The sequence below is a fragment of the Dermacentor albipictus genome, chromosome 5 (genome assembly GCF_038994185.2).
Source record: "Dermacentor albipictus isolate Rhodes 1998 colony chromosome 5, USDA_Dalb.pri_finalv2, whole genome shotgun sequence".
Lineage (NCBI taxonomy): Eukaryota > Metazoa > Arthropoda > Arachnida > Ixodida > Ixodidae > Dermacentor > Dermacentor albipictus.
Window position 1 is genome coordinate 135,768,568 of NC_091825.1, and position 27,497 is coordinate 135,796,064.

The 27,497-nt window shown below is 41.3% G+C and overlaps 1 protein-coding gene across 13 annotated transcripts; it reads left to right on the forward strand.

Moving 5' to 3' along the window:
* Window positions 1-27,173, forward strand: LOC135909246 (zinc finger protein 84-like). 13 transcript variants are annotated; one of them, XM_070538977.1, is made up of 7 exons: window positions 5,670-6,179; window positions 7,333-7,415; window positions 8,273-8,356; window positions 12,267-12,351; window positions 14,860-14,895; window positions 20,628-20,708; window positions 23,817-27,173. In XM_070538977.1, the coding sequence occupies exons 4-7, from the start codon at window positions 12,267-12,269 to the stop codon at window positions 24,623-24,625; spliced, it is 1,011 nt and encodes a 336-aa protein (XP_070395078.1). In that variant the 5' UTR covers window positions 5,670-6,179; window positions 7,333-7,415; window positions 8,273-8,356; the 3' UTR covers window positions 24,626-27,173. The 13 variants fall into 13 exon arrangements, 9 of the variants coding, with proteins under 9 accessions (XP_070395081.1, XP_070395075.1, XP_065297187.1 ...); XM_070538980.1 differs by lacking the exons at window positions 5,670-6,179; window positions 7,333-7,415; window positions 8,273-8,356 and adding an exon at window positions 1-5,085 and having other exon boundaries at window positions 23,817-23,929; window positions 24,984-27,173; XM_070538975.1 differs by lacking the exons at window positions 5,670-6,179; window positions 7,333-7,415 and adding an exon at window positions 5,007-5,085.
* The last annotated feature ends 324 nt before the right edge of the window (window positions 27,174-27,497 follow it).

Below are 27,497 nucleotides of genomic sequence, written 5' to 3' on the forward strand. Positions count from 1 at the left end.
GAGCCAGACGGACGGATGCCGACAGCTAAGTTCTATTTCTATTTTTATTTCTAATCGCAGCGGCGGCAAATCTAAATGGAGATAGGGCCAGCATAGTAACGTAGGTTGCAGAGAATTGGAGCACTGCGAAGCCAGGAGAACAGGGCGATAAAGTAGGTCGTGGCCAACACATAACAGTTAGGACTAAAGGTTTGATAGTTAGGGCTAAAAGTGTGCTTTTTGTGTGTGTGTGTGTGTTGACCTTTTTTTTTTACTTTTCTCTTTTCCCCTGGTTATTGGTTTGGTTATTTTACTAGCTCCCTTTATTCTTCTAGAGATTCCCAGTGGTCTTTACTATAGTTAATTTTTTCCCTCGTTTTTACACGGTTAAATAACAGTAGGACGAGATTTCATGAGACGGCCGGCTAGAAAAGCCAAAGAGGAAGGTGGGGACCTCGTCCAGTGTGAGAGGTGTGAACGATGGTGTTATTTGGATGAAACGACATTCAAAACCATGGCGGAGGCGGAAGGGAACGGCTTCGTGTGCAGGCTGTGTAAGATGATTGAGAATTTGGAGAAGCAGCTAAAGAGTGAAATGGCGAGGACAAAGGAGGAACTCGAGAAAGAAAAAACGAAACGCGCAGAGTTTGAGGAAAGGGTCGAGAGGGAGTGGGCCTCAAGAATGTAGGCTGCAGAACGGAAATGGAGTGAGGAGCGAGAGAAAAGGCAGCAATTGGAAAAACAATTGAAAGAGATGAGAGCCAGAGAAGCGGAGAGGGAGACACAGCAGGAACTGAAAGAAAAGGTAGCAGGAGGATCACCCAGTGGAGCAGAATCGGGGGCGGTCACGTTAACGTGGGGACCGCGGGCGACACAGGTGCAGAGGGATGAGACGACAGGAGGCAGAGAAGGCGAGGAGGCAGGGAAGACCCAGCCGACAGAGACAGGAGGGAGGCAAGATTTGCTTGAAGACAGAAAGGTCTGGGTCGTTGGAAGCTCCAACGTATCGCGAATACAAACAGCACTCCTCAGAACAGTGCAGTATGACAGACGAGTGAAGGTCGAGTGTATGCCGGGGGCTCGATTCGAAGCTGTGGCGGAGAGAGCCAAAAGCAAACTGAAGAAAAACAGTGAGGGAAGAAACCTAGTAATTTTGCACGCTGGGGTGAATGACGTCCTGCAGAATAGGGGGCGAATGCTGGGCAGACAGATTCAAGAGGGAGTCGCAAAATTAAGGGCGACCTCTGAGGCGGTGCACATTGCCCTGTGTACTGTCCCAGAGATCAGGGGACAGGGCCCTTTCATTGAAGAGCAGGTAGTGGCGGCAAATGTAGTGATTAGGGAGTTGGGACGAGCCCTGAAGTGTGATGTGGTGGAGGAGAACAGAATGATTGGAGGGAAAAACTTCCCCCCTTTCGGCCCGGATGGCATTCACTACACTACACCAGCGGGATGGCAGGTAGGAACGAAGGTGGGTCGTAGGGCTCGGGCTTTTTTGCAGGCGCGCAGGGCGACCCTGCAAGCCAAAACGTAAACGATGAAGGACAGGGGAAGGGGGGCAGGACAGGAGCACGGAGGAGGAAGAGGAAGAAGGCAGTAAATGTAGGGTTCATCAACATGCAGGGGGGAAGAAATCGCATTAAGTGGGACGAAATAGCAGAACAGTTACAAACGGAAAATTTTTAGGTATATGGAGTTGCCGAAACCCATTTAAGGGATGAGGAAGAGCCACCATTCATTGCGGGATACACCTGGGTTGGTTGCAACAGAAAAAGGGAAGAACGCAGAGGAGGAGGCCTTGGGGCGCTAGTGAAGGGACAGGACTGGGAAAGGGTAAGAGAGAGCTGCAGTGAGCACATGTGGCTCAAGGGCACCGTAGGGAATGTTGAGACAATCCTGGGAGTTGTGTATCTGAAAACGGGGAATGGGTCAAAAGAGGAGAATGCAGAACATTTCAAATGTATGGCCAAGGACATCAGGGAGGTAGCTATGAAACGGGAGATAATCATCCTAGGGGACATGAATGCACATTTGGAATACTTTGACGAGGCGACAGATGCAACAGGGCAGATGTTAGTAGATTTTTGTGAGGCTCATGATTTTGTGATAGGTAATACTGAAATTAAATGTGATGGGAAAATAACATGGGAAAGAAATAACACCCACTCGACAATCGACTACTGCCTAATGTCCCACAGGCTGTATGAACGGTTGGGATGTATGGAAATTGATGAGGAAGGTACAAAAAGCCTGGGGAGTGATCACAAACGAATCAAAATCAGTTTTGGAAGGACAGTACCACTGGTAGAAACTAAAGAAAGGAAAGGTATGAGCAAATTGAATGACAGGCAGCTACAAGAAGTGGCGAAAAACATTGAAAGCATGGTATCCAAGCAACCACAAAGGGCATGGACATACGACGAGTTAATAGGTATTTTTAAACGAGAGCTAGAGAAGGGACAGATTAGGAAACTAGGAAGTAAGCAGGGTAAATATAAATCGAAAAGCTGGTGGGACCGAGAAGTTAAGGAAGCCGTAGAGCAACGCAAAGATGCGTGCAGAAAACACAGAGCAGCGAAGAAAAGGGGAGCCACACCAGAAGAGGTGGAGACTAAATGGGAGGATTACCTTGCAATGAAAAGAGAAGCAATGGCATTAATTCAAGCCAAGATAGCAAAAGTTGGGGTACAGTGGATGTTAGAGATACGAAAAAAAGACAGGAATGCCTCTAAGAAATTTTGGGAACACATTAGGCAACCGAGTAAGAAGACAGAGGTGGTTCAGCACTCACTGACCACGCCAGATGGAACAAAGGTAGAGGGAGAGGAAGCTCAGAAATATATTAGGTTAACAATAGAGGCAGCATTTGCAGAGCCAGTGGGTAGCGAAATGGAGAATAATGACAACAGCAGGACAGAATTAGAGGAGTACAGAAGGATGACAAGTAAAGAATGGGACAGAATTGAACACAAGGTCCCAGTGGGAACAGCGACAGGACCTGACGGCATACCTATGAAATTGATAAGCATATTAGGCCAAAAAAGTAAATTAAAATTACGACAACTTATTGAACAAATAGTAGTAGGGAGAGATGTTCCACAGGACTGGAAATCAAGCAGAATGTTATTAGTTTACAAAGGCAAGGGAAGCAAGGACAACATTAAATCCTACAGGCCAATAACTATCACATCAGTCATATACAGAGTAGCAATGCAGATGGCGAAGGAGAGAATGGAGGAATGGGCAGAACGAGAAGAGATCTTGGGAGAACTGCAGAATGGATTTAGAAGGAACAGAAGGCTAGATGATAATTTATTTGTTATAACACAGTGCATAGAGATAGCGACAGCCAGGCAGAAACCACTATTGATAGCCTTTTTAGACATTAGAGGAGCTTATGATAATGTAAACCGAGAAAAGTTATGGAGCCAGTTGAGGGAATATGGTCTAGAGAGAAAGATGATAGAGTTCCTACAACAAGTTTATACAGATAATGAGGTGGAGATAACATGGGAGGAGGAAACTACAAAGCCAGCTAAAATAAGAAGAGGTCTCAGGCAGGGCTGTCCATTGTCACCTCTGCTTTTTATGATCTACATGAGCCAAATGGAAAAGAGACTAGAACAGAGCACAATAGGAACCGACATAAGCTATATGCTGGAAGGGCAGAAGGTAGTTCAAGTACTAGCCGGACTGATGTATGCAGATGATATAGTACTGCTTGCTGACACCCGAGTAGGACTACAGGAACTAATGAGCATATGTGGAGAGGAGGGAGAAAAATTGGGACTCCAATTCAGTAGAGAGAAGTCTGGGGTAATAGTATACAATGAAGAAAATGGGGGAACCATTGGAAATACAAAGCACTAAGATTGATCATGTTGAAAAATACAAGTATTTGGGCATATGGCTAAACGAGGGCAAAAAGTACTTGGAAGAACAGGAAAAAACTATGATTGAAAAAGTGAAAAGGAACTCGGCTGTAATGAAACACAAGGCACTTTGGAACTATAATAGGTACGAGGTGGTTAGGGGCGTATGGAAAGGGGTTATGGTAATTGGCCTCACATTCGGAAATTCAGTACTGTGCATGAAATCGGAAGTTCAGGCATGCATGGAAACGAGACAGAGAAGTGTAGGCAGGTTGGCCTTAGGAGCACACGGGAACACCCCTAATGAGGGAGTGCAGGGGGACATGGGATGGACGTCATTTGAAGGTAGAGAGGCAATAAGTAAAATAAAATTTGAACAGAGACTCTCAGCACTGGAGGAAAAAAGGTGGGCAGGAAAAGTGTACAAATATCTGTACATGAAAAGTTTGAACACAAAGTGGACACTCAGAACGAGGAAGCTGAGGAATAGATACCTACAGCCGTGGGAGGGGATCCAAAGTGGTTCTAGTGTGGGAAAGGAGGTGAAGGAGACGGAAAGAAAAATGTGGGAAGAAAGAATGCTCGGAAAGCCATCGCTATCAATGTATAGGTCACAAAAACAGGAGATTAAGAGAGAGCTCTTATTTGATAACTCGCGGGGCAGCTCACTATTATTCGAGGCTAGGACGGGGGTTTTGAGGACGAAAACATACAGGGCTAAATTTGAAGACGTGGACCTTCGGTGCGCAGCTTGCGGAGCCGAAATGGAGACCACTGAACATATAGTGCTGAGATGCACAGCCCTTCGCCCGACCCTGGCAGAGGGAACAATGGCAGATATGGAAGGGGCATTAGGTTTTCCCGGGGAACGAGGGCAAATAGACGAGAAAAGAGTGGCAGTAACGAAGGGGAGGCTAGAGGATTGGTGGAGGAAGTCAAGGGATAGATAATAACATAAATCGGGGACAAAGTGTTTCCTCTACTGTTTTAGATAGTTATCTTGGGGGGGGGGGAGTAAAAACTAGGTGGAGAAAAAAAGAGAGAATATAAAGATAGAAAAAAAAAGAATAATAATAAAATAGGAGGGGGGAGCAAAAGGCTAGGTGGCGCCAGCCGCCGCCCGTTACAAAGGGTATAGCCGCCATCCATCCATCCAGCGATGGTGCTTATGGTGCTGTGTCGGTTCGTTTGCTTTCTTCACAGCCTCCCTAAAGTCACCTTCTCAGCTATTGAGGTATGACATATACTTCTATCTCTATTGAGCCGTAAGGGTATCGGAACGTGGTTTGTCCACAGGTGCCAACAAGCCCTAGAGCGAGGGGAAAGCCATACATGCGGAAGCAACCTCGCGCTGGTAGCTAGCAGTCAATGGCCGGAAAAATCGCAAATCCAGAATCGTGCTGTGGTGCACGTAGGCGGCACATATGAGTTAACATGTGTTGTCGTCCTATCCACGCGAACGTTCGTGTGCCTTGTGATGTTTGCCACTCTACAGAGGAAACATCGTAGCACGACGGGCACCCCGACCTCGGGCTCGGTAGCAATATAGGCTGTAGCCACTTACTAGCGCAGCGAATGTTAAATATCGTTATATCATTAAATTGAATGAATTTATGTTTAAAGAGGTAAACATTCACTGTTCTGCGGTCACTAGGTGCAAATACTGGCGGTTCTATTATTCGAATGCATTTGTGGTGCAAATTTCCGCATTTAATAATGCGTATGTGTAATGGCTGTTTTGATGTATCGTTCTTGCAGCAAAAGCTCTAAAGGTGCTCAGATTCAAGTCTCATGCACTCATATTTTTCTCTTGCAAAGCTTCTCAGTGGAAAAAAAAAATCCTTGTATGCTGTCACGGTGCGGCATTGTTCGAGTCGTCGAAATGTCGCGCCTAAATGTCGTGGAAGTAGGAACCGGCGAACAAAACGGTAATTGCCGGCCACCCAGGCAAGCGGCCGAAAAAGTTGAAGGCAGGTTTAGAGTTTACTTATTTTTGTTTATTATTATTATTATTTTTGCACGACCTTGGCGTCCCGAGAGTCTTTTCTAGGAACCCCTCTCCATTCTCTGCCCCCGCTTGTGCATTGAGAAGGTATATACCACATATATCGGGGTTGGCGAATACCCCGATATATGTGGTGTCTCTGGAATACTCTTTCCATGAAATGCTAACAGTGTAGTTCCAGGGAAAATAGGGGGAAGTCGGAAGACGGATATTCAAGACGATGAGCAAGACGAGAACAAGGTGAAAGCAGGAGCCAACGTTCGACAAGTGGACTTCTTCAAGGCGACATGTGCTTTCGTCGCCACCACGACCGGGTCGCCAGAGTATGTGGTAAAGGGGAGAGGGCGTAAGGTGGGTGGGTGCGTTAGCGGCGAGGGCCTAGAATTCCTGTGCACAAGGCCGGTGACAAGGCCGTCTGTCAATCACGTGTCAATGGCCATGTCAGCCGGCTTGTCAACGGCGTGCACAGCAGCCCTATATTACGTGTTTCGCTGTCGTGGGCTATCGTGTCTCTGAAAGAGCTAATAAAAGGAGCGGCAGAAACCGGTGCTCGTGAAAAAAAAAAATTAATAGAAAATACTGAAATGGAATGAATAAATAAAACGAAAAAAAAACGGGGAAAAAAGAAAGTTAAGCAAAAAAAGAAAACTAAATGTTGTTGCCTGTAGCTTGAAATTTGGCTTAGTGAATACATTCTAAAGCTCCCTTTGAAACATTTATGCCTTTTGGTCGCAATGTCTTGGAACTTATAGATAAGGTATGATTCTCTGTATTTTCTTTCTCGTTCAGAACGGAAATTTGACTGTAAGATGTAGAGTGTAAGTTCATCAAAGTTATGACCTGGTTGGTTGAAATGCTTGGCAACGGCTTTGGCAAGTTTTTTTAGCGATTGTCCACACGATGTCTATTTAATCTGATGTTTATTAATTGTCCCATTTTACCGATATATTGTTTCTTACAGAAGGAACATTCAAGCATATAAATCACATGCGAACTAGTACAAGTGAAGCTAGATTTGACTTTGCGTGTATATCTATTTGCGGTGCTTTTAATGTTAATGTCACTTTGAAGTGCCTGCAGGTTTTGCACCTGGGGCAACAACGTGCTTATATTACGGGGGAATGATGTTGACTGACTTTTGCGTGCACTAACATGTCTTTAAAGTTCCTGTTGCAGTGATAGGTAACCGTTGGTACATCCGAGAAAACTTTTCTCAGACACTGGTTACTTGATATTATTGGGTGGTATTTTCGTAGAATCTTGTTTATGTTTGGGATTGCATTAGAATGTTTTGTTATAAAGGCTGGTGGTCTGTCAGATTCAGGTGTAGGCTGTTTCTTCGCTAATTCCGACTGTCTCTCCAATCTTGAAGCGACATCATAAGCTTTATCGAGAGCAACTTCTAGATAGTTTCTTTCGGCTAGCAGTGTTTTAAACTCATTTATGTGGTGGATATAATTGTGGTCTTCGCTGCAGATTCTTCTTATTCGACGTAGTAGTTCTGCGGAAACCCGCAAGGTGGAGAGAAGTGATGAGTAAAGGGAAAATCGAACGAACAGGTAGATGTCTGATTTTCCCTTTATTTATTCTTCTTATTCATTTCGCTTGTCCGACAAAAATTCCTGTCTTGTAGTGTCGCGGGTGATGATTGTGGTAGTCTAAATAGAGAGGTTTAGCTTGTCTGGTATTCAGGTAAACGTAGGAGGACAGGGGCGTTGGGGCAGAAGCGTAAACGGGAGCGGCCTGCATGGTGCAGCCACCTGGTGGCGCATAGCTCAAACACAAAAAAAGAGCTAATATTGCAGTAACCAAGTGTATTTTACTTTGCTGTGGGTGTAAATTTTTGGCAGCAACATGATTACGCCAGTGCCGAAAATTTACACCAGCAGCGATGTAGAATACAGTTGATTAACGAAGTAGTAACTGTTTCTGTCTGAGCTCTGTCCCACCAGGTTGCTGCATCATATAGGCCACTCACGTTTACGCTTCCACCACGTCCCGCGACTGCCTGCGTTTACAGTAATACCGGACGAGCTAAACCTCTACAATATTGCTGGCTATCCGTAGGCTTCGGTTAAAGTGATGTTCTCAGTTTTTCGTTTTCTGTGTAGACTGTCGTGTCGAGGCAGTTGATCTGACTAGGAGAGTGGTGAGCAGTAAATTTAATGCTCAGGTGAAAGCGATTCAAATGGCTAATTGAGTTGGTTAACGCACTGGTGCCATGTTTCCATGTTATAAATATGCCATCAATGTAATGAAGATAGGTGTGGGGTTTTAAAGGGTTGGATTTCAACAGGTCTGCTTCAAGCTGACCCATGAAAATGTTCGCATACGTGGGAGCGAACATTCACTGTTAATTACGCCTATTTCTTTCATCATCATTGTTCTATATTATAAGCATGTGTGTTACTATTAGGACCCCTTCACTGTGTTCGCTTGGGTGTGGAAGGACCAACCGGCTTGCATACCCCATCGATGACTTCGCACTGACGGCGAACGGGTGACAATGCGTGACATATGCATAATAATAAATCTTAATTATTGTTTAACAATAGATAAAATGCTTGAACAGGCAAAAGTGACTTTGCTTTCTGTGTTAAATCTTTCCAACACCTTGAGTTTGTAGGTGCAGTACATCTTATGTTTTTCATATCTTTGAAAATGCATTGTATTTCTGACAGGTTCTACATAGTTGTCTTTCAATGCTGCCTTATACCCGTGCCACACGGGCACAGAAAAAACCTAAATGTGTAATATTTCCTTTTACATGCTATGTCAGACTTTCGCACCATGTCCAGAAGCATTCGCACCTAGGCTTCTGCACATTTGTTACCCCATTGCTTATGGTAAAATGAAATAGCAACATGTAGTATGTGTCTAGTATGTGTCTGATCGTCCTTTACTTCAAAACAGACAGCTTGGAATGGCTTAAGCTATTCTGACCATAACCTGCTTTTTAACACACCCCAACAGTTGACTTTCAACTCATCCACGTAGTACCCATAATAATATAGTGTCACAAAACTAGTTCCAGCTTCAGCACAACGTTAGGATTGTATGATGTTTTAAGAAATGTAGCAAACCACAGTGTACTTTAGATGAATTATTTTGGGTAGCACAGCGCTCCTAAGAGTTATGAAAGAAAGCAGCTTTATTTATTTCAGTCTCACCATTGCAATTTTTAACAGATGCTGTTCTACATTTAAGTATCTTAAAAATGAAGGATAACTATACTTCACACAGTGATTTAGATCGTACTTACAATAAATAATACTCTGCAGTTTAAAAAAACACAGAGCAAGGCTGTGAATGTTGCTTTTCAGAAATCGCTGTCCACTGATGTGCTCAAGTTGGAACTGTCAGAAGAAACATAAACTTATTTGTGTACCATTTTGAAGCATAATCCAAACCAGAGCATCTACCACAATGCCATGCTTGTGTAATACCTCATTCGTTCACCCACTTTCAAAGCCTATGTGCCTTATTGGCTTCTTTGTGCAAGATAATAGGAGAAAGTCAATGGGAATTGTGAATTTCAGTCACCTTTGATTTTATTAGTCCTTAAAAGTGCATGGGTGAAAGCAGTATAACAGTGTGAAAAGCTTTGCATTGTGATGAAACATGTATATTGCTTTTTTTTGTTGCTTTCCAGGTTTTCTTTTGCATTTGTATAGCTGGTGCCACATGTCTTGGCTGTATTGCACATTTGCATAGTTTTGTGTGCTACATTTAAACATAAGTAATGCTTTCAAATTATCACTGGAGCTTAGCTTCTTCCTGGTTGATGACATAATATTAAATCATTTGAAAAAAACATGTGCTGGCACTCTTTTGCCACACAGGGCTCTTGCCCCAATAAACACCTAATAATAGTGTTAGTGGTGCATGTGTTTCTCTGACATAGCTTTTCTTGGTTTATGGCAAGAACCTTCTGCGCTCACATTCACTTTTTTTTCACAGCTGCTTTGGCCAGGTGTGTGGCTGACATCATTATGAAAGAAACTGTTGTTGTATTGGTTGTTGCACATAGGTTTGTGGCAATTCACCACTAGCTTGTGCATGGCCAGCAAAATCTATATGGCAGTTATTAAATTATGTTTGGTTGCAACGCGGAGCTGCAGGGTGCATAATTAAAAATTAACTCAAGTGATGGTTATGTGGCTATATTGACAATTACGCACTTGCTGTAAACCCCTGTGAACTATTGAAACTGTTGAAGTAACATAGATGTACTGAAATCTCTAGAGCAATCATTGTGCAAGTGAAGCAGCACATTGCAAATATGAAGTGTTAGGTAATACATAACACGAACATGCCCTGCTATTATCTATGTCACATGAGAGGTATTTTAGTGAACAAATAAACGTAACAATGCCGGTTTACGAATATTGCTGAATAATATTTTGTCAGCATCTGAACAGAGGTTTTATAAACTTGGAGAATTCCTTGGAGGTCAAAAACATTTTACTTACCGATGTATTGTTAAAAATGTAAGCATTAATTGTATCTGTGATTTTTTTTGTGCACAGAAAAGATTGCTTTGCTTACTGAGCAGCCTTGTCATAAAGTCAGTAATCTTCTGCAAGTTTGCCCATTATCTACTCTTTCTGCTGCTTTATGCCTTATTGTGGTCAACAAACATTAGTCTAATAGACCTCTTCAATAATGCTGACAACACTGTTGCGCACATTGGGTTCCCATCACCATCGTGTGAAGGGTAGACGTGTGGGCAAACGCAGGACACGCTATTTGTGAGCTGTGCGGGCTCTGCTACAAGTCTTGTTCAGTTAGCTGTGGTGTGGTAACCTACACACAACCTGTTCTGTGCATAATATTGCCCTGCAAGCGCAAGCTTGATTGTGCACGAAAGCCTAGGTAGAATATATTCTGGCATGTTCATGTGCTTGTGTCGTGAAGGTGTCATTGACTGCTACAATGCAAAAGCAGATACAAGACGAGGCTTAACTGCAGGAGCTACAGCTTTTGTTCAATGTTCTGTCGTTCCTGATTCTATCAGAGCAAGTTATATAAAAAGAGGAGCGCGTCATATTGTCAGATCTTGTGTACTGGTATTCCAATCCATCGCCTTCATGTAGCATGGCCAAATTGGTCTCACAAGTGCTATATTGTATTTGGCCACATGATGGGGTCAGCCAGACGCAGCTGCCACTGGCATCATACCATCCTTCAGTCAAGAAATGCAAGTGCTGTCGCCTACAGGGATTTTAGTGAGTGATGCGTAGCTTACAAAAACGCTGTAGCTCACTGGTAAAAATGGATAATTACCTGTGTGTACGCTGTACACAATCTTTTTAGCTGCAGTTCACTATTACAATTAGTGTGAAATTCAAATGAACGACTGGCACATCCTGACAGATAGCAATACCTGCTACAAACCGTGAGTGATCTCATTCACATGACTGTTCCACGGAACGAGGCAATCCTATTTATTACTTGTTACAGAGTAGACTTCTTTGTATAAGTGTTCTCAATTACTTGTAGCAGTAAACTTTGTTAGAGTTGACATCGATAGGTTCCTTATTCATTAGATCCCAATGTGGCTGTGATTACATGTGATACAGGATGGGGAGTACCATTGAATGACTTTGTGCGTCTTGGTCCAGAGCTCGCCTTCATATCTGGAACTCATCTTCATTTGTGGGAGCACACACAGGGTACCCCCATGACCTACAGTGCTATCTGTGCGTGCCCAGATTTACCTTGTGCATGTAGCTCAGCTAAAGCCGCATAATCTATCACCTGATGCTACAGTGTAACCTGCCCAGTGTGAGCTTTTACACCCAAGGGGCAAGTAATGATGCGAAACTGAAGACACCACCATTCCTTCAACACTGACAAGAATATGGTGGAAATTGGTTTGCATGTGTTGTACAGAGCCAGAGCTCTGTACGGAGCTCCAGAGCTCGCCTCAGATCCAGCGCTTACCTTCAGATCCGGAGCTCTCCTGCAGTTGTGGGAGTACACAGAGCGTATCCCCACAACCTACAGTGTCCTCTTTGCACGCTAATATTGATCTCGTTTATGTCGCTCGGCTAAAGCTGAATAATGCATCTTCTGATGCTACACTCTAACCTCCCCAGTGTGAGCTTTTTCACCCGAGTGGAACGTAATGATGTGAGACTGAAAACGGCAGCCTGTCCTCAGCACTAACAAGAAAATCGTGAACATTATTTTGCATATGTTGGACACAGAAATATGAGTTTACTTAGTGTTATACATAAATTACTTCATAAACAACATAACCACCATAAAACTACGAAGTAGTTTTGATAACATAGCTCACAGAAAATTCAAATGCAATTCAACACTGCTTTATGTATACTTACACTTGTTGTGTTGATAACTAGTTCATTGTTGATAACACATTGCTCCCGTCTTTCTTTTTCTAGATGTGTTCTACTGGCGGGTGGAAAACATTATTTTTGGACCCCCATGTTCCATCTTCTGTACAATGTGTGATGTTACTTTTCGTTAGTGAGTGTGCAATGTGAAATTTCATGCACCTTTGTGACTGGTCTTTTCAGTAGCACTTGTTTTATTTTGCACATTATGGTGTAATTTTTTTTTGGGGGGGGGGGGGGGGTTGGGTTTATGTAATTGCTTCCTCTAAGTTCTTGTATGTATACTGCTTTGCTGGAGTTCCTTGCATAATTATTTTGTTTCAGCCTTTCCATTATATTTGTTTAAATAACTATGTTCATAATTTAATTAATTTTTTTTTAAATATTTACATGTAAGCATATTTTAATGGTAATTCAGTGTTTAAGGTTCACGAAGAATTCTGTGCAGGTCTGTTTCAGCATATAAATGACAGTGTTTCTTGAATGTTTGTGCACTGCTAATTCTTGTTGATGTTTTAATTATTCCACTAGTTGCTTGTCATCTTTTTGTATCATAAGCATTTATTGCATAGGATGCTCGGTGGGAAGCTGACCGATCGCACTTGAATGTTGATTTAGTACAAGCAATCAATATTAATTTTACTGCTGCTTAAAATAAATACATAGTTTCACTAGAGATTGCGCTGTGAATCTGCTAGGTGTTTTTTATGTTGCTGCGCTTCGAGTTGCCCCGCTAAGCCACAGCTGAGCGGCGGGTGATTTTCACATTTTAGTTATATGTTTAACAGACCTTTTTTAGTTGCACCGCCCTCTGGCCAAATTCAGGGAAAATAAACAAAATAAAAACAGCCATTGATCACTTTTATAAAGTAAAACAAATATCATTTATTTGTCCATGACGTATCTAGACATGCGCTTGTAATCCATTACCGGTCCATCTTATCCAGCGGAAAATAAAGCGTCATTTTGAGGAACGCCACGCGATAGCCAGCGAGCTTGCTTTTCGCATCCAGTCCAGTCCTTTGTGACGCTAACGCTAGCCAACATGCTGCACAGCATAAACCACATCCTCCCACACTGTGGTATATTCAAATGGGTCAGCACTTGCAACTTCTTTTCACAAACATAAATCTTTGTCATTGTGAAATCACGAGAGAGGGGTGTGCACATCGACCACCCTTGCCAGTGAGTGCTGCACTGACCACCCTTGCGTCAGTGATGCTTCTCTCAGACAGCTTGTGTTTGTCACTCCGCTAGCCCTCCTGCGGCTAAGCGGAGAGCACATGCGTATTCCCACTTCTGCACTGCTCAGGTACTGAGCGAAGCATAAGAACGCCAAAGGAAAACACTCTGTTGTATCTGGTTCAGCATTTTTAAAAAGTTAGCATTATTTTCTTGATTGTGCACCTTTCATCGGTAGTTGTTAAGCCTATTGATGTGTTTTATGCTTATCAAAAGAAAGTATGTAACAATTAACTCACAAACATCAGGTATTGCTTCAGCATGGCAGGACGAAATACGTGATCACTGAGTGCGTATTTACTGAGTATTGCACGTTGCTGTATATTCTAAATATGAAGCTGAGATGTGCGCAATCTAGTTTAGAACCCTGTTGTAGTAAATGTGTCTGTAACAGGCGCCACGTCAAGATGCATATGCTGCCATTTTGTTTTACACAGTGTTATGCAATAGATAGCTAAAGAATAAAGAGCCACCATAAACCCAAGAAATACTGGTAATAACGCAGTATGCTTGACCAAAAGCAACCACGGGTAGTTCAAAACTGCATCATACAAGCATTCTTCTTCTCCACTTGTGGAACCGTGCTGTGTTACATCCTCTATTAAAGATAGTGTCTGTTGTATGGCCAATGAAAAGGGTACAGGTCATGTATATATGTTTATGATACCAGCAACTATGTTTTTGAATCAGAGGCTTATGCTTAGGCAGCAGAGTGCTTGTTTTGTCATTCTACTTTGGGTTTCTCTTAGAAAACGTCCCAATTAAAGAAAAACTTGTCCTGGATGAAGGATCAAACCCAGGACCAGTGCCTTCTGTTGGGCCATTGTCGACATCAAAATATTTTTTTAAACAACTTTTAACAGATATTGCAACAAATAAAGAAACTGCTGCAATATATTTGCAATATTTATATGTAGCCAGTTTAACATTACGTACAGTATAGTGAATCTTAGCTTGAGACAAGATGCTATCTTCTTCATCTGGTCACCGAGCACATCATCTCATTCAGCATTTAGTAATTGTCCCATGACGGTATTGCTGAAGGTTCATCCTGTCACACTTGGCTGCCAGCAGCAGCTTGCACCGATACCATACTCCACATCCTCTGACTTTGATATTTTATTATTCAAAATATTTTTGTAGCAAAATCGGTGTGGATTTTGTAAACTTTGTCAATGAGAAATCTCAAATACACTGTGCAAATCAAAATGTTCAACCAGCAGTGCTCTTGTTTTATGAGATTTGACTTCACCCTCAATACTTCTTGAAATGAGGGACAAGCAGATCTTTAGCATTGTTATGCATATTATTTAATTTATTTTGGATTTCATAATTACTGTTTTGTTTCAAATAATAGCCATTACGTAACTATCCTGTCTTGTTCTTTTTTTTTTTTCAGCATCGATGCACACGAGCTCTTCAACAACTGTGAATGGTGAGATACCACATCAAGGATACTTCCACCATGACTGTGAGACTGATGAACGGTCTAATGTGAAAGCAAACAACGAGGTTCATGTGAATTGGCAATTTGAATGCTGTTTGTGCCTTAAGCGCTTCTTGCTGAAGGAAACACTGAACGAACACCTGTGCACCCGCACAAGTAAGGTATTTCAGTGTCCCTTATGCCCTCGGAGCTTCTCACAAAGAGCTCTTCTAAAAAGACATCAGCGCATCCACACAGGCGAGAAGCCATACGAGTGCCCTTTATGTCCTCAGAAGTTCTCACAAGGGGATCATTTGAAAAGACACCTTCGCATCCACACGGGAGAGAAGCCATTTCAGTGCCCCTCATGCCCTCTGAGCTTCAGGCAACGGGGTAATTTGAAAGAACACCTGCGCACTCACACAGGCGAGAGGTTATTTCAATGCCCGTCATGTCCTCAGAGCTTCAAGCAACAGGGTCATTTGTCAACACACCTTCGCATCCACACAGACGAGAGGCCATTATAGACCCCTTTGGGCGCTTGGAGCTGCTCATAAAAGTATGTCCTCAAAAAACATCTGCACATCCACACAGGCAAGAGGCCATTTCAATGCGCTCTGAATGCTCTCGGACTAAGAAATTCATAAGACAACTATAACACCTTCGTTTTAGTAGTAAAAATATGGCTACGTTATCACTACCTTAAGATTATCTTTGTGGTAAAGCATAACAACTATCTTATTTCACTTTTTTTAACCTTCTTCTGGAGTGCTCTGAACTGACCAGTCATATGTGCTGCAGGTTGCAAGCTCAAGGAATACTTCTGTATCTACACGTTAGAACGACCCTGCTGCTGCATCGTCTTTTTGCAATGCTTTTGCAAGCCACTCACTGAACACATATGAACATTGTAATATTATACCACCAAGTATGCCACCAGCCGTGTGAGGTGTATTTTACATCTTAAATGGAGTCTGAACAAGGAATCTGCACAGATGTGTGGTATGCTGCATGGCATTCTGGTACATCAGGAATTGCAAGTGCTATTGTATGCTCTTATTGAAGAACTGCTAAGTGACTTCGGAGGATGTGCCAGCATCATCTAACAGGTTGTTCTGGTATGCTAAACATCATGAAACGCATAACTTGACCCTGGGTGAAACATGTTCAGTGGATAACATGATACCTTAGTGAAGTATATATTACTGCAGTTTTAATGACGCATGTGGTGGGAATGAACATATACTGAATTGGCAAGTTGTTCCATCTTGTTGAGACAGTAGCTGAGGCCAGCTATATAGATGTTGCAGAGATGTTTCTTGCAATGAGCATCGGCCTATCAGAGCAGCAGTAACCATGTGATTTTCTTTATGTGATGACACAACTGTGCGCACTTTGATATGTACATATTCTGTCTCAAAAGGAACGATGCCAATAGAAGCATGTTTAAAGAGTTACAGATTCACTTTTGTGTAGGGTTTCATGACACAAGGTCCAGGTCTGGCCAAAGAGCATCAAGCAACTCTTTGCGAGTCCTAATAGAGAAATGAAAAATTATAGGTGCTGAAAACTGTCAAGAGGGACATGTAGTGCTCATGTTCTTAACGGGCGCTTTGAGCAATGGCAATGCATAAAAATTTTCAGGCTTCTCAGATTAGGGTGCCATAAATCACACAGTGACGTTTTTTTTTTTACAAGCTCTTTGCATGTAGTATTGTGACTGAATGCTGGCCTTGAAAGTTCACTGTTAAAGCACCGATGTTTTTGATTTCTTGTATGTAGATTAAGTTTCTGGTAGGCGGCTTATGTTGTGTTTGCTGCCGCATTATGTTCCATGCTCATGATTTGTAATATTACTTTTTGTTAATGGCTGTACCTCCGGTTAATTTTCTCTCATGTCTGCGACTGGTGCCTTCACAGTAGATGGGCGTGTTCAGATAAGTGCAACCGGCTAATCTGGTGACGCCCATATTTAATTTAGACCGAAATGTATATTTTGCTGCATGAGTTCCAAGTTAAGCTATACCAAACTTAGCTTTGCGAGAAAAAGATCATTGCTCAGGAAAAAACTTTGGAAGTGCCCAGCCAGTCGGAAGCGCTTTCTGTGAGTTTTTCTGAATCCGCATTTGGGTTAGCTCCCAAAGAAAAAGTGTTGTGGCTATGGCTCTAACAATATTTATTGATACAGTACGGGTCAGTATCATTGCCTGAAAGATTCGACACTATTGGCCAAAGTCCAGATTTTCTTTCCTCCCTATTTATAAAGAGTATGTTTTTCAAATTTCGTCATTGTTTGCCATAAATGTTGTTAAAACTTGAGCCGAACATATTTGCTTACGTGGCTCTATAAACTCAGGAGAAGCCCTCAAGTTTAGGTCTGTTATTAAATTGGCAGTACTTTAAAAATATTTGAAAAAAATAGCATCCTTGATTTTCTTTGAAATTTTCCAAATTAGGCCTTTGACTTGAAGCAATGCAATCTGGAAAAAAACATGTTGCATCATTTTTTTTTGTTTCAAAATTATAAAGTCAGAAATGTGACTGAATAAATGGTAGCGTTGGTGTGACATGGAGCTCACAGCAAAGCCTGCCATGAGCCAACAGATTGGAGGGTGCATTGCAGACTACTCTTGGAAATTGGTTTGTTTTTTTTGCCACTCAGGCGCCAAAATATATTTTTTAAATGAAAATTCAAAATGTTCACCACACATGCCTGACTGAACTTATCTCGATACTCCCTGATGTCATTTGGCGCACAATAAGATCCAGTCTTTTGTGTTAGGGTCATATTCTTGTTATTTCTGGCTTCTAGTATGTATGAGAGTTTTTTGAACTTCTTTCGTTATGACAATGGTCTCACCTTTTTCATTCTCGTTTTGCATATTAGCGATTTCTTGCTGTAATTAACCATTCAATTGTTTACTACATAATCAGTTCTGTAAATCGGTTTTCAGTTCAATAAATAAGTTACTGTTTTGTGAATGTGCGTTGTTAATTCTTGTTAGCATTTCAATGCTTGCGCTCATGGCATGTAATCTTTCAAATTATTAGCATTTTACTGTGTTTAATACTCGAAGAGAAGTTGAGTGACAGCATTTTCCAGTTAACTTATTATTGCCTTTCAGTTCAATGGTTATGACAGATTTCCATCAGGAATTTAAATTATGATGCAAGTGTTGTGGGCCATATGTGCTTTCTATTGTGGTAGCTATTCTGTGGACACTCCAGGCAAATTTTCACTGGCACCGTGGTGTTTTGGCAATAAAACTGTGTGTTTGTGGTCAGATCATACGAAACCAACAAAGAATGACACCAAGAACAGCATTTGTACCAAATTGTACAGCATTTGTACAAAATTATTTGTAGTTCTTCATTGAAATATAGAAATGACAAATAAATGCAAATGAAAGTAGATGGACAACAAAGCCACAACTTTGCATTATGTACACGATGCTCTTACCAATTAAGCTACCGTGGCACCATTTTCCCATCTTCTTTCTTGGATATTTATGTTTTACTTACTACAACCAACCCTCAGAGGGTTGGCCAGCACCACCACTCACGGCACTGGCGCCAAATGTGGAACATTCTGTTGGCCTTAGGTGTCACGTTGCAGAGTGACATGCGTAATGCATCACACGCGTAATGTCAACACGTGGATTTGTATCCCACCTGTGGCCAGTTGTTTTTTCATCTTCTTTCATTTGAATTTGTTATCATTTCTTTATTTAAGAGCTTCAAATAATTTCCTTCATCCTGTCCTTGGTGTTATTGTTTGTTGGCTTCTTATGTTTTGGCCCTTGGTTTCTTCCTTCTGATTCATATATATTTATATGTATCTATATAAAGAAAGTTGTCTGACAGCCAGTATTCAAGCAAAGAACCTCTAGGACAGAGGCCCGATACTCTAACCCAGGGGTCCCGTGAGTGGCCACACAAATCCGAATCCATCCCCTCAAAGGGGTATTTTTACATTGGAGTTTGTATTTGACACAACCACGACACGCCACATCCACACTTCGGTAGTCTTCGCGAGAAAGGTCATCATGGCGGTGGTGTTCAAGACTCATCACTGTTTGATTGACAGGCCCCAGGTGACTATACTGGATGAATTTAATTCGTGCTTGTGGGTTTTTCGAACGAGAATGGACTTCATGTCCTGGAATCTGAATGCCACTTTCGAATGTTGCAGCGTGTCGACACATTGGCCATTCGCGTATTGCAACAGCACGGCGCTGGGTGTGCTGCTGTTACTGATGTTATAGTGTGCACTGATGTTATAGTGTGGCTTTCAAGCAGTTTCCTTTATACAGGCTGGTTTTAATGTGGAATGATTCCGTAGTCTTTCCAACTCCACAGTTGTCACGTCACAACTCGAAGGCCTCCCCCTGTCTAGCATGCACGTGCAGACTCGCACACATGCGCGCATGCACACACAAAATTTGATGTGAATGCCAATTAAGATGCTTTATAAACTAATGATGCACAAAGCACAAATAAGTTTAGAAGAAGCATTAAAAAACAGCAACAGCAATACGCAAACAAACAGCAATATGCAAACGAAATCATTTCAAGCTCCACAGAAACTTATTAAGAGTTACATTTCATGGAAGAAATCAAAATCACTTTGTAGTGCAAAGCAGAAGTGGTGCTCCCTTCAAGGTGCCAGATCATCTTACAGTTCAAGGCATAGATCGGACCGGAGATTTAACGGACTCATTGATGTAGACCTTGAAGCTGTGAAATGCTTGTGAGTAAAGATTATGGGAACCTTGTTCTTGCAAACACCATACACTTAGTACAGTGTTCTCTCTCTCTTGCACACACGCACACACACACAAACACACACATTATTAGGGATACACTTCGTGTTTGTCTCGTTTAATGTTTAATCCAAAAATACCATGCGAGGGCTGAATAGTCATACTCTTCTGCATGCTGAACCGACCGACTGAGAACATGAAGCTCCTACAGGAAGCGCAATCATTGCCGGACGTGACAACCATTTTCAAAGCATTTAAGTAACCCACAAAGTTCAATTTTTTGGTACGCGTAAGCCAAAACTAGGCCCCCTTTCCTCAAAATATGTAATTTCTACTGTTTGCTCCTGTCAGGGAACATGTTCTAGTGTAGGAACAGCCTAAAATGGCATTGACAGTCAGAAGTGACATGCCTTTAGAAAGAAATTGTCAACATTGTGATGGTATTGTAATGGTTCTCCACTTTCGACAGGGTCGTTTTTGCCACCATATCTAGGGTAATTTATGAATATGCAAACAAATTTGACCGTCAGAACTGTGAGACGTTTTGAATCTTGATGGTCATAAGAGACTGCAGCGCTGTGTCGACTATCTGTAGCCAGTGATTCAAAACTTCTGGTATTTCAATATCTGGTGGTTTCATGCTGTAATGTGTGCAAATGCTTTGCGCGGCTGATCATAATGCTTTATCCGTACCCCTCACCCTTACGTTTACCCGCTGTGGTTGCTCAGTGGCTATTGTGTTGGGCTGATGAGCACAAGGTCACGGTATCTTATCCCGGCCACGACGGCAGCATTTCGATGGGGGCGAAATGCGAAAACACCTGTGTACTTAGATTTGGGTGCACGTTAAAGAACTCCAGGTGGTCGAAATTTCCGGAGTCCTACATTGCAGCATGCCTCGTAATCGGAAAGTGGTTTTGGCACGTAAAACCCCATAATTTTTTTGATAACACATTGCTCCTTTCATTCTCTTTCTAGATGTGTGGCACTGGCAGAAGAAAAATATTATTTTTGGACCCCCATGCACCATCTTCTCCACAATGTGCGAGGGTACTTTTTGTTAGTGACTGTGCAATATAAAATTTCTTGCATCTGTGCGACTAGTCCTTTCAGTAGCACTTGTTTTTTTTTGCACAATATGGTGTAATTTTTTTTATTTCAGTTCATGTACTTGCTTCTTCTAGGTTCTAGTATGTACACTGCTTTGCTGGAGTTTCTTGCATAAATATTTTTTTTCAGCCTTTCCATTATATTTGTTTAAATAATAATATTCATAATTTCATTTATTTTTATTTTGTTTACATGTAAGTATATTTCAGTGGTAATTCTGTGTTTAAGGTTCCCAGAGAAGTCTGTTCAGGTCTGTTTCAACATATAAATGACAGTGTTTCTTGAATGTTTGTGGATTGTTAATTCTCTTGATGTTTTAATTTTTGCGCTAGTAGCTTGTCATCTTTTGGTATCATAAGCATCTATTATATTGGATGCTGGGCAGGAAGTTGACTGATCACACTTGAATGTTGGTTTAGTACAACCAATAACTATTAATTATACTGCTGCTTAAAAGAAATGCATTTGTTTCACTAGAGATTGTGCTGTGAATCTGCTAGGTGTTTTAAGTTCTCTTTCATTCGTTTCTGCATATTGTCTTCTTCAGTGCCCTTGTTCATTCATCCTCAGCACTGAAGTACTAATTGCAAATTCAAGAAAGTGTTTATTTTACTTTCTGTTTCACAGAATTGTATGCTTTGTAATTCTATATTTTTATAAGACATGTTAGTATAAAAGAATATTAAAAATATATTACACGTAAAATATTTGTTTTTGTAAGGCCATAGTCCTGCAATGGCAACAGTTCATTTGTATGCTATCCGGTTTATAAATGTGAAGCATTTCTATGCCTACCCAATGAGAAATTTGTGTTCCACATTACACAATGAATGACTCATACTCCCTGTAAGCAAGGGATCATAATCCCGTAAGCAAGCAAAAAATGCAATGTCTCATGCCCACATAATGCAGAGGCTTCAAGCGCGCAGTACAGTGAAGCGAACATTGTATACATTCATTGAAATCACCCATACAACACACAGAACAGCATACATTCCAATAAAAAGCAAGCTCAAAACAAGCGTCCGAACCATCAATAAAGCATCGCATGCCCCCCTCAGCAAATGCAGTGGTTGTTTAGCAGGAGCTTTGTTTAGGTAATTTTAACACCAAAGGTCCAGCGTTCGTGTGCCTTAGTTAACTCTTGTTAACTTCATATTAATTACCACCAATGGTCATGGCTATGAATGCCGTTGCTTGACCTGCTTGACCATGTTTGTTATCGGACATGATAAGCAGATGTTCAATAAGGTTTATAACTACGAATGAGAGTTTATAAGGGTTTATGCCTGTCGGATGAAGTTCCGTAATGTTGATAGTGACACCGTGCTACGTGGAGATTAGTAAGTGGCACAATGCTTACACATACTTGGACAACTACCAGAGGAGTTCCTCTGTGAATATTTTTTTGTGTCGTTTACCTGTTGTGTTTTTGCATTGCAATTATAAATTCATTGCATTTGTTCGGGCAGAAAAGCCATTTATTAGCACAACTGTAAGGCAGGCAGGTTGTTTCCATTCGTTGCTAATCTATGTGGTTTCATCCTTCCTATTTTATGTGTGTGCATGCATGCATAAGAGTGGCTGTTTGCTTCTCATCAAGAACTGGCGTACTGCAAGCCTCTGATTCGTTCTCCGATTCTGCGTACCACTTGTGTTGATTAAAGCTAGCTGATGTGCTACGAAATAATGTATCTGTTTCAAATTTTTGCAAAGCTAGAATCATCGTTTTCTTCATTGTGCTCTTTTTATCTATGTAGTTGTTAGGGTTGTTCATATCTTTTATACTTTCAAAAGAAAGTATGTAAGAATTAAATGACTCGAATGAAAATGAACAAGAGCCATGCGGAAGCAATACCTGGTCACTGTGTGCCTATTTACTGAGCACTGCACATAGCTGTATATTCTAAATGTGAAACAGAGATGTGTGCAATTTTGTGTGGAACTTTGTTGTAGTTATATGTGTCTGAAATAGGCACCACATCATGATGCATATGCTGCCGGCAGAAATTTTATTTTACTTAGATAATCTGTAAATAGCTAAAAGAATAAACAGTGACCATGAACCTGCGAAATACTGGTAATAACGCAGTACACTTGACTAAAAGCAACCACTGTTAGTTCAAACCTGCATCATGCAAGCATTCTTCCTGTCACTTGTGGAACTGGGCTGTGTTACATCCTGTATTAAAAAGAGATAGTTGCTCTTGTATGGCGAATGGAAAGGGTACAGCTCATGTATGTATGTTTATGATACCAGCAAATATGTTTTTGATTCAGAGGCTTATGCTTAGGCAGCAGAGTGCTTGTTTTGGCCTTGTGCTTTGCGTTTCTCATAAAGGAAATGTCCCAGTTAAAGAAAAATTTGTCCTGGCTGAAAGATCAAACCCAGGACCAACGCCTTCTGCTGGGCCATTTGTGACTTTTGTGACATCAAAAATATCTTTTTAAACAACTGGCAGTAAGATAGTTACTTTATTGCAATGCTTTATTTGTTTTATTGTGTGAAAAATATTGAGGCTGTCATCAAGAAATTGTAACAAATAAAGAAATGGCTGCAATATATTTGCAATATTTATATGTAGCCAGTTTAACATAACATACAATATAGCGAATCTTGGCTTGAGACAAGATGCTGTCCTCTTCATCTAGTCGCCGAGCACATCTCATTCAGGATTTAGTAATTGTCCTATGACGATATTGCTGAAGGTTTATCCTTTCACACTTGGCTGCCAGCAGCAGCTTGCACCGATACCATACTCCACATCCTCTTATATTTTATTATTCAAAAAATTTTTGTAGCAAAATAGTTGAGGATTTTGTAAACTTTGTTAATGAGAATTCTCAAATACATTGTGCAAATCAAAATGGCCACCCAGCAGTGTTCTTGTTTTATGAGATTTAACTTCATCCTCAATACTTCTTGAATGAGGGAAAAGCTGATCTTTAGCATTGTTGTGCATGTTATTTAATTTATTTTGCATTTCATAATTACTGCTTTGTTTGAAATGAAAAGCATTATGTAACTAAGCTGTCTTGATTTTTTTTTTTCTGAAGCATCGATGCAGGCGACCTCTCCAACAATTGTGAAGGGACAGATACCACATCAAGGATACTTCCACCGTGACTGTCAGACTGATAAACGCTCTGATGTGAAAACAAAGAACGAGGTTTGTGTCAATTGGCCATTTGAATGCCATTTGTGCCCTGAGAGCTTCTCGCTGAAGGAAACCCTGAACAAGCACCTGTGCACCCACACAGGTACAAGGACATTTCGGTGTTGTTCATGCCCTCGGAGCTTCTGGAAGAGGGTTGATATGATAAGACACCTTCGCATCCACACAGGCGAGAGGCCATTTCAGTGCCCCTCATGCCCTCGGAGCTTCTCAAAACATTATAATTTGAAAACACACCTGCGCACCCACACAGGCGAGAGGCCATTTCAGTGCCCCTCATGCCCTCGGAGCTTCTCACAAGATAATATTTTGAAAGCACACCTGCGCACCCACACAGGCGAGAAGCCGTTTCAGTGCCCCTCATGTCCTCAGAGTTTCAGGCAACGGGGTCATTTGAAAATACACCAGCGCGTCCATACAGGCGAGAGGCCATATCACTGCTCGTTATGTCCTCAGAGGTTCTTGAAAAAAGATCATCTGAAAACACACCTGTGCATCCACACGGGTGAGAAGCCATTTCAGTGCCCCTCATGCCCTCAGAGCTTCCGGCATCGGGGTAATTTGAAAAAACACCAGCGCATCCACACAGGCGAGAGGCCACATCAGTGCTCGTTATGTCCTCGGAGCTTCTTACGAAGAGAACATTTGAAAAGACACCTGTGCACCCACACAGGCGAGAGGCCATTTTAATGCCCCTCATGTCCTCAGAGCTTCAAGCAACGGAGTCCTTTGACAACACACCTTCGCATTCACACAGACGAGAGGCCATTATAGACCCCTTTGGGTGCTTGGAGCTGCTCATAAAAGTATGTCCTCAAAAGACATCTGCACATCCACACAGGCAAGAGGCCATTTCAATGCGCTCTGAATACTCTCGGACGAAGAAATTCATAAGACAACTATAACACCTTTGTTTTAGTAGTAAAAATATGGCTACGTTATCACTACCTTAAAATTATCTTTGTGGTAAAGCATAACAACTATCTTATTTCACTTTTTTTAACCTTCTTCTGGAGTGCTCTGAACTGACCAGTCATATGTGCTGCAGGTTGCAAGCTCAAGGAATACTTCTGTATCTACACGTTAGAACGACCGTGCTGCTGCATCGTCTTTTCAATGCTTTTGCAAGCCACTCACTGAACACATGTGAACATTGTAATATTATACCACCAAGTATGCCACCAGCCGTGTGAGGTGTATTTTACATCTTAAATGGAGTCTGAACAAGGAATCTGCACAGATGTGTGGTATGCTGCATGGCATTCTGGTACATCAGGAATTGCAAGTGCTATTGTATGCTCTTATTGAAGAACTGCTAAGTGACTTCGGAGAATGTGCCAGCATCATCTAACAGGTTGTTCTAGTATGCTAAACATCATGACACGCATAACTTGACCCTAGGTGAAACATGTTCAGTTGATAACATGATACCTTAGTGAAGTATATATTACTGCAGTTTTAATGACGCATGTGGTGGGAATGAACATATACTGAATTGGCAAGTTGTTCCATCTTGTTGAGACAGTAGCTGAGGCCAGCTATATAGATGTTGCAGAGATGTTTCTTGCAATGAGCATCGGCCTATCAGAGCAGTAGTAACCATGTAATTTTCTTTATGTGATGACACAACTGTGCGCACTTTGATATGTACATATTCTGTCTCAAAAGGAACGATGCCAATAGAAGCATGTTTAAAGAGTTACAGATTCACTTTTGTGTATGGTTTCATGACACAAGGTCCAGGTCTGGCCAAAGAGCATCAAGCAAGTCATTGTGAGTCCTAATAGAGAAATGAAAAATTTTAAGTGCTGAAAAGCTGTCAAGAGGGAGAAGTGGTGCTCATGTTCTTAACGGGCGCTTTGAGCAATGGCAATGCATAAAAATTTTCAGACTTCTCAGATTAGGGTGCCATAAATCACACAGTGATGTTTTTTTTTTTTTACAAGCTCTTTGCATGTAGTATTGTGACTGAATGCTGGCCTCTAAAGTTCACTGTTAAAGCACCGATGTTTTTTATTTCTTGTATGTAGATTAAGTTTCTGATAGGTGTCTTTTGTTGTGTTTGCTGCCGCATTATGTTCCATGGTCATGATTTGTAGTACTTTTTGTTAATGGCCGTACCTCCGGTTAGTTTTCTCTCATGTCTGTGACTGGTGCCTTCACAGTAGATGGGTGTGTTCAGATAAGTGCAACCGGCTAATCTGGTGACGACCATATTTAATTTAGACTGAAATGTATATTTTGCTGCATGAGTTCCAAGATATGCTATACCAAATTTAGCTTTGCGAGAAAAAGATAATTCCTCATAAAAAAATATGGAAGCGCCCAGCCAGTCAGAAGCGCTTTCTGTGAGTTTTGCTGAATCCGCATTTGGGTTAGCTCCCAAAGAAAAAGTGTTGTGGCTATGGCTCTAACAACATTTATTGATATAGTACGGGTCAGTATCAATAATACGGGTCATTGCGTGAAACATTCGACAATATTGGCCAAAGTCCAGATTTTCTTTCCTCCCTATTTATAAAGAGTATGTTTTTCAAATTTCGTCATTGTTTGCCAAAAACGTTGTTAAAACTTGAGCCGAACATATTTGCTTACGTGGCTCTATAAACTCAGGAGAAGCCCTCAAGTTTAGGTCTGTTATTAAATTGGCAGTACTTTAAAAATATTTAAAAAAGAATAGCATCCTTGATTTTCTATGAAATTTTCCAAATTAGGCCTTTCACTTGAAGCAATGCAATCTCGAAAAAAACATGTTGCATCATTTTTTTTGTTTCAGAATTATAAAGTGAGAAATGTGACTGAATAAATGGTAGCGTTGGTGTGACATCGAGCTCACAGCAAAGCCTGCCATGAGCCAACAGCTTGCGGGGTGCATTGCAGACAACTCTTGGAAATTGGTTTGTTTTTCTTGCCACTCAGGCGCCAAAATATATTTTTAAATGAAAATTAAAATTGTTCACCACACATGCCTGACTGAACTTATCTCGATACTCCCTGATGTCATTTGGCGCACACTAAGATCCAGTCTTTTGTGTTAGGGTCATATTCTTGTTATTTCTGGCTTCTAGTATGTATGAGAGTTTTTTTAACTTCTTTCGTTATGACAATGGTCTCACCTTTTTCATTCTCGTTTTGCATATTAGCGATTTTTTGCTGTAATTAACCATTTAATTGTTTACTACATAATCGGTTCTGTAAATCGGTTTTCAGTTCAATAAATAAGTTGCTGTTTTGTGAATGTGCGTTGTTAATTCTTGTTAGCATTTCAATGCTTGCGCTCATGGCATGTAATCTTTCAAATTATTAGCATTTTACTGTGTTTAATACTCGAAGAGAAGTTGACTGACAGCATTTTCCAGTTAATTTATTATTGCCATTCAGTTCAATGGTTATGACAGATTTCCATCAGGAATTTAAATTATGATGCAAGTGTTGTGGGCCATATGTGCTTTTTATTGTGGTAGCTATTTTGTGGACACTCCAGGCAAATTTTCACCGTCACCGTGGTGTTCCGGCAATAAAACTGTGTGTTTGTGGTCAAATCATACGAAGCCAACAAAGA